This window comes from Carassius carassius, chromosome 10 (genome assembly GCF_963082965.1).
Source record: "Carassius carassius chromosome 10, fCarCar2.1, whole genome shotgun sequence".
NCBI classification, from domain to species: Eukaryota; Metazoa; Chordata; class Actinopteri; order Cypriniformes; family Cyprinidae; genus Carassius; species Carassius carassius.
The window spans coordinates 8535181-8549190 of NC_081764.1; the positions used below are offsets into that span (position 1 = coordinate 8535181).

Genomic DNA, 14010 nt, shown 5'->3' on the forward strand with positions numbered 1-14010 from the left:
CAAGCTGTTACACTAATGAGGTGTCTGGAAGATAGTTATTACTGCAGTGCTAGTTGACGCAGTTGATGGATAGCAATCAGATGGCACTACTATAAGAGACTGAAAACTTCGAAAGGATCATAGTGACATGTTGTGAAACTTACCTAAATATATAGTACATTAATGCTCAGTCTTGATGGTAAAGGAGCTAAAGCATTCCAGACAGATTTGTGCAGTTTGCTTATTCTTATTTTATAGACAAATAATCAAAATATTGAGAAAATGTCTTTAAAGCTGTCCTGAATGAAGTTCTTAGCTATGCATATTAGTAATTAAAAATTAAGTTTTGATATTTTTACAGGAAATTAAAAAAATATCTTCATGGAACATGATTTTTGGCATAAAAGAAATATCTGTAATTTTTATCCATACCATGTATTTTTGACTATTGCTACTTAAGACTGGTTTTGTGGTCCAGGGTCACATTTTTGCCAAAAAGCCTACTTTGAAGCCTGTTTTGAAGATAAGCAATAAATGTTTATTTTTGTTATTTTTTTGGTAACACTTTAATTTCTCCTTATTACATGTTACATAAATTATGTATAATTATATCAATAAATTGTTAAATTATACATACATAAATTGTATATAATATATTTTATAAAGCTAGTCCTTATACAGTATTTTTTTTGGTAATACTTACATTTTTTTATAATTACATGCAGCTAAACCAATCCCTCATCCTAACCCTAAACATATAGTAAGTAAATGTAGGTAATTGATATAACTCAGTACTTAAATGTATAACACTGTACACTGATGAATGTACAGTGTACACTGTAACAAACACACTAAAAACACACTAAAATAAAGGGTTTAATTTCATAAAATTTCATGAAGAAAAAAAAAAGATTATTCAGTCTAATGTTTTCCGGTTCTTTAACATTTTGCCATTTAAAAGGTTTGTCTCTGTAAGTAGATGTGATGTCTTAAAATGATGTTAAAAATCTAATCATGTTATCTGTTAATGAATGGCATGTGTCTTTTAGGTTCACCTGTGCATATTTGCACATATATGTGTTTGTTTCCATCTGTACCTTGTTTTATAATGGCACTTGTCATTTCTATGGGCCTTAAACAGCGTTACTGTATCAAAACAAAGCTCTCAGCATGAAGAGGCAGTATTATTATGGAAGCACAGTTCTATCCTGAGGGCTCGGTGGAACATAACATCCTCCATGTATATAAATATATATCAAATCATTTACAGTGCAAAAGAATATTGCAGCCCTGTCTGATGTTGCTATAGCATCTGCATTTTTATTACCATACATTGCAAAGTATTTTTTGCACATGTATTCTGATTCTAAGGAAACCTTAATGATGTTTAATGGCTGTCATATCCAATATTCATATATTCTTACTTTATACATTTTAAATCTGTTCTTATTTGAATGTATTCTGAAACAATAAGCTTCATGTTGTTGGTTACATGTGAGCTTTACTATATATATATATATATATATATATATATATATATATATATGACATCTAAAAATTTAACTAATGTATGGCTTACTGTGCATAAATGCATAAATAAAGATTTCAAACTTCAGTTTGATAAGGGACAGTGGTTTATTTACATCTAAATGTGTTTGACCTCTTGCTTAAACATGCTAGAATCTAAATAATAGTCTCAAATGTATTAACTTTAGTTCATGATTTCATGCTTCGCAATTTTATTTGCGCAACAGCCTGATCAGCTTGCTGTTTCGCATTGTTCTTTCAGATCATAACAGTGGCATTTAGTCTTATCCCTTATGAGCCTGCTTCATTAAAATCAGACTAATTGGTGTAAACTCCTGCCTAGTCCAGCTGCAAAGTTGTCATAAGGCTGGTGTGTTTGATCAGGAAAGGTCTGACTTAAGTTTGATTCTAATGAGGTGGGGTATCATCGAAGGTCTTTTGAAGAGGACAGTGTCATTCCCTTCTAAGCAATAATGAACAGTAATAATTAGTACTGTACGATAGCAGGACTGAAAGTTTTAATTTTAAAAGGTTCTAGCTTTCCTAAATAGGGTATTGATTAGAACACTAGATTTGATCAGTTCCATACAAAAAGGGTTAATTGCTGACAATCTTTGTTGATGCACAACACACAGGCATCACAGATTACAAGTGTGTATAGATGTGTGTGGTATTTGCTTGTTGATGCACACTTTCCACACACAGTCCTGCTCGCACCTTCTGCTGAATCAGTCTTTCTGCTGAAGACGACTGATGGAAATAACTAAATTGTTTCTAACAACTACTGAATGTATTAAAGAGCTAATAACTTGGTGTCACCATTAATTTTGTTTATATAGCTAAGCTATTGTTGTATGTTGGAAAAAATATTATAGGTTGGCTAACATGTTTAATAGAAACTCTGTGGATGGAGTTGAAATGCATGAGAAATTTACAGTTGTGTATGATCAGCTAATAAAATACAGGAAGTTTTTTTTTCTTTTTTCAAATGGGCTCAAAAAAAAGAAAAATTCTTTAATTTCTTTATATATTTAAAAAATAATTTAATTAATTCCTCTGTGGTTTCAGCACTGCATAGGACTGCAGTATAAATGCATGAGTTGTGACATTGTGAGTATGCAACATTTAATCATATTTCTCTCTTTTTTTCTTCTTAGGAAAGGAGTCTGAATGCGTACCCAATCCTGGAGATATGCAAAGGTGATCTGATCCATTACATGTGTCCTTTGGAGAATCAGAAGGACTTCTGTGTGCCTGAACTGCTTGAGAAGACAACATCTGAGGAAACATTGGAGCATAAAGATGCTGAAGTCACAGAGTCAGCGGCAGGTATGTTACTATACTCATTGGCCCAGTCTAAGGATGAGAGTTAAGGATTGATGCAGGTTCATTCATTACTCATCTGCTATTTTAACTAAGCATGAGCTTTGTTTAATTGTGAAATTGTGAGATAAATTTTAGGTTTTAACAGAACAGTAATAACAAATCATATATGCAGTTCTTGAGGTCTTGCATAGTTTTTGTTTTGATTATTTTTGATGATGTGATGATATTGTCTTCTACATTAAAACTAATTTAAAATATTACAATTCTTAAAATATTCAAAAAAGTTAAAGAAAAAAAATCTAGTAAAATGGAAACATTTAATGTTTAAATAAAAAAAGTCCAAATGCATCATTCCACAGCATATTGAAAAAGAAAAATATTCAGTGAAATGTATTAGAGTAGTTTTAGTATTTGTTGTTATTATTAATCATGTTCATTATCATCATGATCATTAATAATCAGTATGAGATTGCTTAAAAAAATTAAAATATTCAAGTAAAAAAATTTTTTTAATTAAATATTTATTTTTAACTATTTTAATATTTAACATTTTAGTATTAAATTGCAATGTTATTAATTTTCTTTTAATATTATTATACTATTATAACACTAATATTAATTAATTGTAATTGTATGATTCAAAGCACATGATTTCAAGGCTCTGATACATTCAGTATACTATATATTACATGCTTTACAGTGTGAAAAAAATGCAGACATTCCATTAATAGAAACAAGCATCATGAAAATCAATCCATAACAATTCTCAATAAGAGCAGTCTCTTGATTCTCATCACTTTCTCAGAAATATCACAGTCTAGCAGAGGAAAACAGCAGTGGTGTCTTTATGCAGTTAAAGACAGATGGCTTATTCTATCGCCATGTTCAATGTCCAGTTTTTCAGTCACCCCAGATGTTATAAATCTGTCAGAACCTGCCAGCAATATTAAAACGGCGTGTGAGTGTTTGCATGAATGTGTTCATGAGGACTCATTCATCATGTCACGTGCATTTATTCCAGAGCAGTTGCACAGTAGTCACACCTTATCTGCCATATTATGTCTCTGTTGTGAGCTGACAAGCTCTGTGAAACTGAGAAAAATGAAAGAGCGCGGCTCAGTCACAGCGGCAGTTGATCACAATTCACTCTGTGGTCAGTAAAACTAATGGCTGTGAAGATTGATGCTAAAGTCCGAGGGCTGTTTTCTGCTCTGCACAGCTAAACAGAGTCATTACTCCAGCGGGACAACAGCTAAACTCTGAGTGTGTGTGTGTGTGCCTGCAGCTCTCTTAATTAAAGGCTGTTCAATCACAGCTGCTCAGCTGGATCTGACAAGTGCAGGTTGTGAATCAAACTTCTTTGGGGGATTGCAGGGCAGTTCAGCACATCTCTCTTTCTCCATCCGTTCCTTTCTTTTTTGTCTCTTAGCTGCTTTAACGAGAACCGAATAACTTAACATTTACGCATTTAGAAATGAATCCATCAGTGCTTGGATTTCAGAGTAGGTATTTCAAGCTCATTGGATGCATTGTGAACGTGTAGTGACCTTTGTTCATACCACATGCATAAGTTCAGTTCACATTGTACTTTCACACTAAGGGCATTTCAGCTATATAAATAGAGAGTGGAACCATATGTATATCAATGCTCTTTTATTAATAATATACCCCATTCTATCTATCTATCTATCTATCTATCTATCTATCTATCTATCTATCTATCTATCTATCTATCTATCTATCTATCTATCCATCCATCGCCAACTTGGAATTTATAAGGTTCTATCTGCTTTCAGAGCAGTATAGTGGGATATGGGGAACAAGTCTCTTTCATACATCAGTCCCAAAATGTACACAACTTAAAAAAAAAAGGAAAGAAAGAAAATTACATAATGTAAATAAGTTGAGACTTATTTCAAAACTCAATTTTAATTAGAAAAAGGGAGATAGGACCTTATAATTGATAGGTGTCCATATATATATTACACTCTACCTCACACTTTCTATATATATATATATATATATATATATATATATATATATATATATATATGGAAGAACAAAATTGAACAATCACACAGTGTTAACAATGCTCATCCTGATTTAACATTTTTTCCACTTTCCAAATCCCACCCCCTGAACACACACACACACAAAAAAAAATTGAAAATTACAATATCAGATTTCTAATATTACTAACAGTAAGTAAATAGTTAACATCATTGTTAGCCCATTGTGTCGGATTGTGTTGTCTGCTCCAATATGCAGAGGCCTTTTAGATACTCTATTAATTTTACTTTAGGGGAAGAGTTATGGCCTCTTCAAAGTATGAGATCACTGGAGTCCATAATAAATAAAAACATTTGGTAGATCCTCTAAAAGAATATTTAGTCTTCTTCAATTTCAAAAACACACTTTCTTTTACTGTACCTATAATTACGTAGTCCTGTCCTCTTTCAAAATCCCTTTCGTTTGAAACATTTTACGGAACAAAAATCCTGAAGCTCGGCTAACAATCCCACTGGACCCAATTTAGAAACTAATTCAGGCAAATGTGATTTTAAGAGGCTTTCCGTGGAAAGATATACTTCAGCTTTGTTGAGATTTCAAACCATTTGAAGAGCCTGGATGCATATTCTACTAGAAGGTCTTCCCTACCTGTTGGTGCCAAACCTGTATTTTATTTTTATTTTTCAACTGTGCACTGAAATTTGAGTGCGGCCCTTCATATGTGTTCAATAAGTGATTAATAAAGAGATACTAATTTTTACATAACAAAAAAGTATGTTTTTTACAATATAATGACAAATTTATGACGATTCAAATCGGCTGAGATATCAAAAGGATATGTGATATATTTGGGGGTAGAAGTTTTTATCAATGTGTCTCTAAGGGGAACTATGTTTCGAAATGTCATGTTCACACAGCAACTTAAATCTTTTGGGCAGATGTTTTATGTAGCATAAATTCACAAAGTTAAAGTCAGACCATTCTATTTTTGCTTCAAATTAATGGAATTATACAATCTAATTTTAATTAAAAACTGCTCATGCAGCATGTATGCAACATCTTTCTTTGGATCATGATTAAAATACAGTGGTTGCCTCGCTCTAACTGAATGGAAGGAGCACAGGCAAAGCCTTAGTTTTATACATTTATAATGTCTTAAATCTAATTTTATTTTTTAAAAAAAATAAATAAAATGTGAGAAAATCTGAGTAAATCGTAACATCCCTTTACGTATTTAAATTCATCTGCTCCTGAAGATGGTGTGTTCAATGAAAAGACATGAAGTTAATTTTCAGAGTGTGACTTGTTTAATATCACTGTGATATTTATTATCATGCTCGTATTGTACTGGTTAATGGCCATAGTGTCTCATTTTCCATATTTAATCTTTTGTGTCTATCTCCTGTGGTATGACACTCTGCGACTCATGCAAGCCGGGAGCTGTCTAGAAATGAACCCGATAATGACGATAAGGTGAGTTATTAGGGCCCGGAAAGTGATTAGGAAAACTGGATAGAGCTGGTGAATTAGGGACCCTCTGAGCATCACTTTGTGCTCCCAAATGACCATTCTCGGTTATGACAATGATCTTTTAGAGGGTGTCATCCAAGCTGTGAACAGAGCTAATTCCAATGTCGTGATGCTCCAGAGCAGCAAGGGTACACTGTGCACAATATGAAGGACAAGTACAGGCAAATTCACCAGGACCAGAAAGCCCAGTCTAATCTTAGCGGTGCCCTTTTGGGTTGTTAAAAGGTTTTTCAAATACTCGGGCTGAGAGGTTATAATGAGCTGTGGTGACTTGGACTTAGAAAGGAAGCTGCCATCTACCGAGTAGGTTTTAGATGAACAGTTTTGGTAATGATTCCTGCTCAAAACATTCAAACATTTTTCAAGTCAAACATTTGGGGTAAATACAATTAATATATATACATATATATATATAGTTTTTATTCAGTAAGGATGCATTAAAATTGACAGTATAGGCATTTGTAATGTTACATATTAATTCTATTTCGAATAAATGCTGGTCGAAGAACTTTCTATTCATCAAAGAATCCTGAAAAAAATGTTTTATCAAGGTTTCCACAAAATATGAAACCGCAAAAACTTGTTTTAAACAATTATAGAAGAATTATTATTGATAATTGGGTGCCAATAATAATTGAGGACCAATTCAGCATATTAGAATAATAGAATGACATCTGAAGGATCATGTGACACTGAAGAATGGAGTAATGATGCTGAAAATTCAGCTTTGTCATCTTATACATATGTCTATATAAATTTTCATTTCTATTTTAATATTTCTTTGATGATTTTCTTATTTTATATGTACCGATATTGCAACAATTCAGAAAATAAACCTAGAAACTTATATATATATATATTTATTAGGGGTGTAACGGTTCACAAAATTCACGGTTCGGTTCGATACGATACACTGGTGTCACGGTTCGGTTCGGTACGGTTCGGTACGTTTTAGATACAGCAAAAAGAAAAAAGTTTGCAGATAAATTTCCTTGATTTTTAAAAAATGTTTTATTTATTAAAACTAACAAAGTATGGTTTTTTTTTTTTACATTGAACAATGATGGAGCTATTCTTTACCCATCTTCTGTGGTGTTTTCTTAGCAGCATACTGTATAAAACAAAAACAGCTCCTTATAAAAAAATTAAAATGTTATATTATTGTAGTAGTTATGAACAAATACAAAGATGTAACTTTTTATATGGAACTCTATAACTCTTTATATTGAGTGTGTTTTTACTCAATTGGTCCTCTATAGGGCTTATGTTTTTTGGAACAAAGCAGGAATTACGGTCTGTCTGAAATGGGCTCGTGAAGGAATATTGTAACGGGGCTCAATTACATTAAGCATGTTCTTAAAACCTACGTTTTCCACTACACAGTATGCGCTCGCTCACTCAGGCCATCCTTAAAAATATTTTGGGTTGCAGTAACAGTAATTTTTTTTAAAAGAGGGTCGGTAGGTCGGTCTATATTTTTTTTTTTCAAGTTTCAATGTAAAAAAAAAAAAGTAAATTTTTATGATGGTGATGACGTCGGTATGAATTTAAACAAATTAGCATATCGTGACGTCACTGACTGGGTCTTCAACCCGTGTCTTCGGGTGCATCATTGCAAACCTCATTTTGATGCAGGCTAGACCACAAACAAATTTAAATCTTTGTCGAAAAAATGTTTAGTGCATGAATTTCAGGTGAGAAAAAAATGAGGTAATGTTTTACTTGTATCCACCACTACGTATCAATGCAACCTAGCCTACAAATGAGAGAACGTTTACTTTGCTTTCTTGGGTTGTCACTTTTGTGAAAAAAATCCTGTTTGATTTGAGTGACGAGTGTTCATTGAATCGATTGTAAAATCGATTTTGCATGTCTAAAGTTTTATATGGCAAATAACACCAAATATTGGTAAATCCACGGACAACAGGCAGGAGGAATGTAAAGATTCAATATATTGGTAAAGACCAATATTTCTGATGATTTATTGGCGTGAAGTTACGTGCACAATGGCAAACAGGAGTGCAACATTTTCGAAAAACAATAAGCAGAGTGGACTGCCATAATGCAAAACATTTACTGGAGGCTTCAACATGGCTGTGTTTACGATTAAATTTTAACAACAACAAAAAAATCGCATAGGCGATTTTCTTAGCCTATCAAAAAAAAATATTTTTTCGAATTTAAAATAAAAATCCACATTCGAATGCGCATATGAATTTAAGGTGTGCATTAAGGAAGCTGCCTTATGAGCGTGTTCCATTCCATCTGGCCGCGCACAGCTGTGTCTACACAACTTTCAAAGGCGGACGAGCTCGACACGCAGGATCTGCTTTCTCATCTTTCACCTCGTGTACGCGCACGAGATGCGATGACAATATATGTGTCATTGCATTATAAGGTTATGTTAGCCTTTCCAGTTGAAGCCACTTGAAAAAAAAATCAATGTGGAGAAGATCTTGTTTACATCAAAACTGAAACCAAGCCGTTCACACAGAACGCATATTTCGCGCATTTTCTAGAGGAACACTGTTGGACTCGCGTCTCGCACAAGAGAGCCGCATGTTTAGAAAGACATGTAAAATTAATGTATTAATTTAATTTTCTAAAAATATCTCAAAACTTTATGTTGGGTTTTTGTTCCCCATCCCACTGCATCTCGTATTTTTAACTGAAAAAATGTATCCTGTGTGACTGGTTTTCCGCCCTTTTTATTATTTAACATACACGATGCTGTTTTGTTTATAGTTCTTTAAGCAACTTAATTAATAATAATTGGTTCATAAACATTATTTTAAATATTATGTTTTTTTAACAGTCATGTATTCTAATGCTTTGAATAAACATGCAGTAATAATTTGCTCTATGTGCTATCTTGAGCCTCAGAAGAGAAGCAAAAAGCTTTTCTTCACCCTAACTGAAATTATGCATTTAAAATTCGAATACAATTCGAATTTTGATCATATTTAAGTAAAATATTCGAATTTAGTTTTTTCAGCTATTTTGACAGCCCTAGGCGATTCAAGCCCGAAACTGTATGAGACTGAATACCGGCTGAATTCACATTTCTGTTGTAAAAAGAGAAACATTGTGCAGAAGTATTATTTGCTGTTATGCGTGTTTGTCCGAAGCTGCAGTTGCTGTGTGACGCCTGTCCAAAAAAAAAAAAAAAACCTGGACGCGCTCCGAGAGAAGGTCGTTAAAATCATTTTCTTACTTTCGTTTTCGAAACTTGTTTTGGTTGATTCGTGCAATAGATTTTCGAACATAAAGTGACAGTCGACACGGTCACGGTTTTAGACTAGAGAGGGGAGAAGGGATGGGAAAAGATCTGGGCTCAGTTTTTCTAGAACTTTGTGCCAAGTTTAAGCGGTGTCGAGCTGTTTTAATGAATTATTTTAGATGTATTATGGTGCCCGAACCCATATGACTTTGAACAGTGACCGCGAACATTTCGTTTACTGCAGCCGCAGCCATCATTACCAAGCGTGAACCGTTGACTCTGACAGTGAGTGAGAGTATGAGACGAAGCGAACGCACAGGCCACAGTGTGACATCCGTGTAAACACAGATGACGTCAAGGGTTTTTTTTTTTTAAATTAAAGAAGATAGCCTTCATTTGTATGTAGGCCAAGGCAATTTATATATTTACAATACTTAATTAAATATAATTAATAGTATTTTATTGCGTTTCTATTAGTTGTTTGAAGAGTAAAAAAATAATTGGTCGGTCTTAACGCAAATTTACAATCGGCAAGTCGGTCGGACTAAAAGCAAAAAAAAATAAAAAATTGAGTCGGTGCTAAATTGACAGGGTCGGTCGGGTTACGGCAAACAAGAATATTTTTAAGGATGGCCTCAGTACGCGGCTGAAGGCTTGTTGCAAAATGGCTAATTCGTTTAACAGACCAGAAATAGAAGATCCTCCAATAACCAACAGGTCTGGTGTTGGGTGCACTTTGGATTCAAGTGCACCCAACACCAGACCTGTTGGTTATTGGAGGATCTTCTATTTCTGGTCTGTTAAACGCATTGGCCATTTTGCAACGAGCCTTCAGCGTGTATTACTGAGTGAGCGAGCGCCTGACTGAGTAGCCTAACATAAACTTATAAGTTGGTGTTTTTTCCTTCTTCGGGGGTGTCAGGGGCGTTGCCTGTTACGTCGTTTGGTTTATTGGGCTACCTTGTTGAACGCATATCATTATATTTCACGATTTTTTTATTATTTTCCAAATATAATTAATTAGTCCAACGAACCGTTCGGTCCATAATGCGTACCGCGTACCGAACCGAAAGCCTCGTACCGAACGGTTCAATACGAATACGCGTATCGTTACACCCCTAATATATATATATATATATATATATATATATATATATATATATATATATATATATATATATTAGACTGGATTATATATATATATATATATATATATATATATATATATATATATATATATATATATATATATATATAATCCAGCATATAGATCTTGCAAATAGCTGAGTAGGCTTTTCCTTTGACAGGAGTTTATTACCGACCATTCATTCAAAAAGACCATTCATTCAGGCTTCTAAGGGAGGATTTATTTAAAACGCATGACATTTAAGCATATTTATGTGGTGGGCACAAACTGTATAAGGTGTGTTGTGGCACCTAATGGGGTTTGAAAAGGTCTTCCCCTCAATGCTCCTCTTTTCTGCCTGTAGATCTTCACAATGAGTCAAGAGCTGCTGCTTAATTGAGATGCCATATCTAATATGATGAGATGAGCTAGATGAGAGAGGGGTCTTTCCTTTCAATCTAAAACAATACTGGCAGGGAGGGACAAGAGGTCAAATTCACTGCTGGCCTAAAAAAATTAGGCCAAATGGGAAGTTTTTAATAGTTGGTTTTAGACTCACAATGTAGATAGACTCTCTAATTCTCTTTCTTCTTTTCTTCCTCTCCCCCTCCCGCTTTCATCCATCTCCATCCTCGTTGTGATTCAGTCCCTTTATTTTTTTCATTTTAAGTTTTTTCAGATAGTTTTAGCAAGGATTTGTAGTCATAACCCTCTTAAAATACACTTTACAAAGAGATCATGGCCTGTTGCCCCAAATATTTTTTCTGACTTAATCCAGTTTAATTATTTGTCTATTTTTTAATTACCCTTCTTCCTGTTTTCACAGAACAAATTTAATTTACAAAAGGATTTTGGTGTGTGATTTAAGCTTGTGGTCAATCATATATAAATAATCAATTTGTTGATTTGTAAAGCTGCTTTGTAATGTCTATTTAATTCTTTATTTGTCACATTAATGTAGTGCCTTCATTTGGAGTTTTTTTTGGCAAGATTAATCCAAACAATTTAGCATTTTGTGTAATTAATTAGATTTTTTTTCTCCCAAGAATTGCAGCTGTGTACAGACTTCTCACCTTTAATTCTGAGTTAAATATTTGAAATCTCTTTGGAGATTTCATTTTTTAATTGGGCTCAAACACAGCCTTTGGGGAGTTTTTTTTAGCTCATATTTAGCTTTTTGACAGTCATAACTCTCACCTGCTTTTTGGCAGTTATAACTCTAACCTGGTGTGTGTCACGAAAACAGAACAGCTTCTTGCAATTATACTGCTGTTAGTAAATGACTGTAACCCTCAGATGCTGAAATGCCATTAAAGGATCCCTAAAGGCTATCAATGGTAACAGCAGGAGTTTAAACTGCATTTATTTTTTTTATTTTATTTTTTAGTTTTATAATCTAAGTTTTTTAACTTTTCTTAGCTTATTTTTAATAATAATTTACACTATTAAAAATTCAAAGAGTTGGTTTCACAGCAGTGTCGTGAAGGAACCATTTTCGGTTACCCAAAGAACCTTTAATTAAACTTTTATGAAGAATATTTTATAATCTGCACCTGAATCTATGAAGAGCCTTTTATGCAATGGAAGGTTTCTATGGATGTTAAAGGAATAGTAAACCCAAAAAAGAACATTTGCTAATTGTTAATGTCTCGTGAAGTGTAAAGCTGTGTTTGTATAAAAAAAATAATCATTGAGAAGTTTTTTTTTAGTCAAACTGTTATTTCCAGCTAAAACAGGAGTCTTTTATCTATAATACTGCTTGCTCCAGTGAAAAAGGCACTTCCTCAGAATCGGCAGAGAAATATGGCAGATCATGAACTGTTTACTAGCAAAAATCAAAACAGTCCAAAATGGTTCTTAACAAACATGTGGGTGGATTTTGATGTGAGAGGACAAAAGGGCGATGGACTTTCACTGGAAGAAGCGATACTATAGACTATGGCAAACATGGCCAGCTATGGTTTGAAGTTAAAATGCCTTAATGATGAGTTTGTTTCTTACAAAGATGGAGCTTTTTAAATTTAGTGGTGTGGATTACTTGTGGATTATTGTAATTGTAAAGAGGGATTCTGCGTTATGGGGGAAAAGTCTTGAATAATCTCTTAATATAATATTGTTACAGGTGAGCTATTCCAAAAGTCGAGCCCAGTGATCCAGGAAGTGGTTGAAGAAAGCAGGGACATGGTAGAGGCCTCAGCCGCATTGCTGGAGATCTCTCAGCCGAGCCTGGGTGAGGAAGAGGGTCGGAGTGAGGATGGGGACCAAGGGAGCAAGGGATCCAGTGAGTCTGTTGGCAGTGGCTCTTCCTTTGAAGAGCTGGACGTGGAAGTGGAAGAGGAGAAGGAGGAGGAGAAAAACAAAGTGGAGGAGGAAGACCATAATGGACAGCAGACGCCTGTGATGGGAGAAACGATCGGGAACAGGGAGGAGTGAAGGATAAAGCAGATTAGAGGGAATGTGGGTGAATGATGAGTGCATATGTGAGTGTGGATGCATGTGTGAGAGGGAGAAAGTTTGTCTGTGTCTTTGAAATCATCAAAGGCTTTTTTCTTACTAAGCCTTTGAAATGAACATCCCTAAATACCCCGAAAAGTTACTTCTTTGTTATCAGCAAACAAGCAATTATCTCTTTCAGAACCTTTTATTAAAGACTTGGAAAATGTGCAGAAATACACATTATTCTTTGGCTTTGTATTTATTTCTAAAAAAAAAAATTTTATATGTTGCTTTCTCTAAATCGTGTCTTCCCACGGTAATCATGAAAAACATACAGGCAGCAAGTAAATCAGGCACAATCTGAAAGTGAGGTAACATTATTAATGCAACTAAATGGAGCTTACTTTTATTTCATTAACATGACTACAGCTGAAGTATTCAGTAGTGTTTGCTTCAAAACATGAATAATTCATTCCAATTGCTGTCTTTTGCTGTAGAATAGAACTGAAAAAGAATGAGAATAAAAAGTGCATGTTGTTAATGATTGGAGTGTGTTCATTTGACTATTTTTGTGCCCCCTGCATGTAATTGATTTATTGTTTTTTGGAAAAGAAAACGTCAATGCAAACAAAAACATGAAGTATACAGGAAATATTTTATAAATATATAAAATTTTCTCCCAATGTATTTTTATATCTGTCATTTTTCATAACCTAATTAGGAGAGGAACAGCATTGTTTTGGATTATATTTTTCTTACTCCATAAGAATGTTAGAATATCAGTTGTATCATACTGCCATTTCATCTTTTGATACTGACAATTACTCATGTTCAGCAGGTCATTTGATCAGTCTTT

At 33.9% G+C, this 14010-nt stretch overlaps 1 protein-coding gene across 1 annotated transcript in view; it reads left to right on the forward strand.

Annotated features, from left to right (window-relative positions):
• The window catches only part of LOC132151681 (testis-expressed protein 264-like), an 82775-nt gene extending 69080 nt beyond the window's left edge, over nt 1–13695 (forward strand). Inside the window, exons 3-4 of the mRNA XM_059559972.1 lie at nt 2664–2835; nt 12841–13695. Coding sequence (XP_059415955.1) covers nt 2664–2835; nt 12841–13151 — 483 coding nt within the window. The 3' untranslated portion in view covers nt 13152–13695. The remainder of the gene's footprint in view (nt 1–2663; nt 2836–12840) is intronic.
• The last annotated feature ends 315 nt before the right edge of the window (nt 13696–14010 follow it).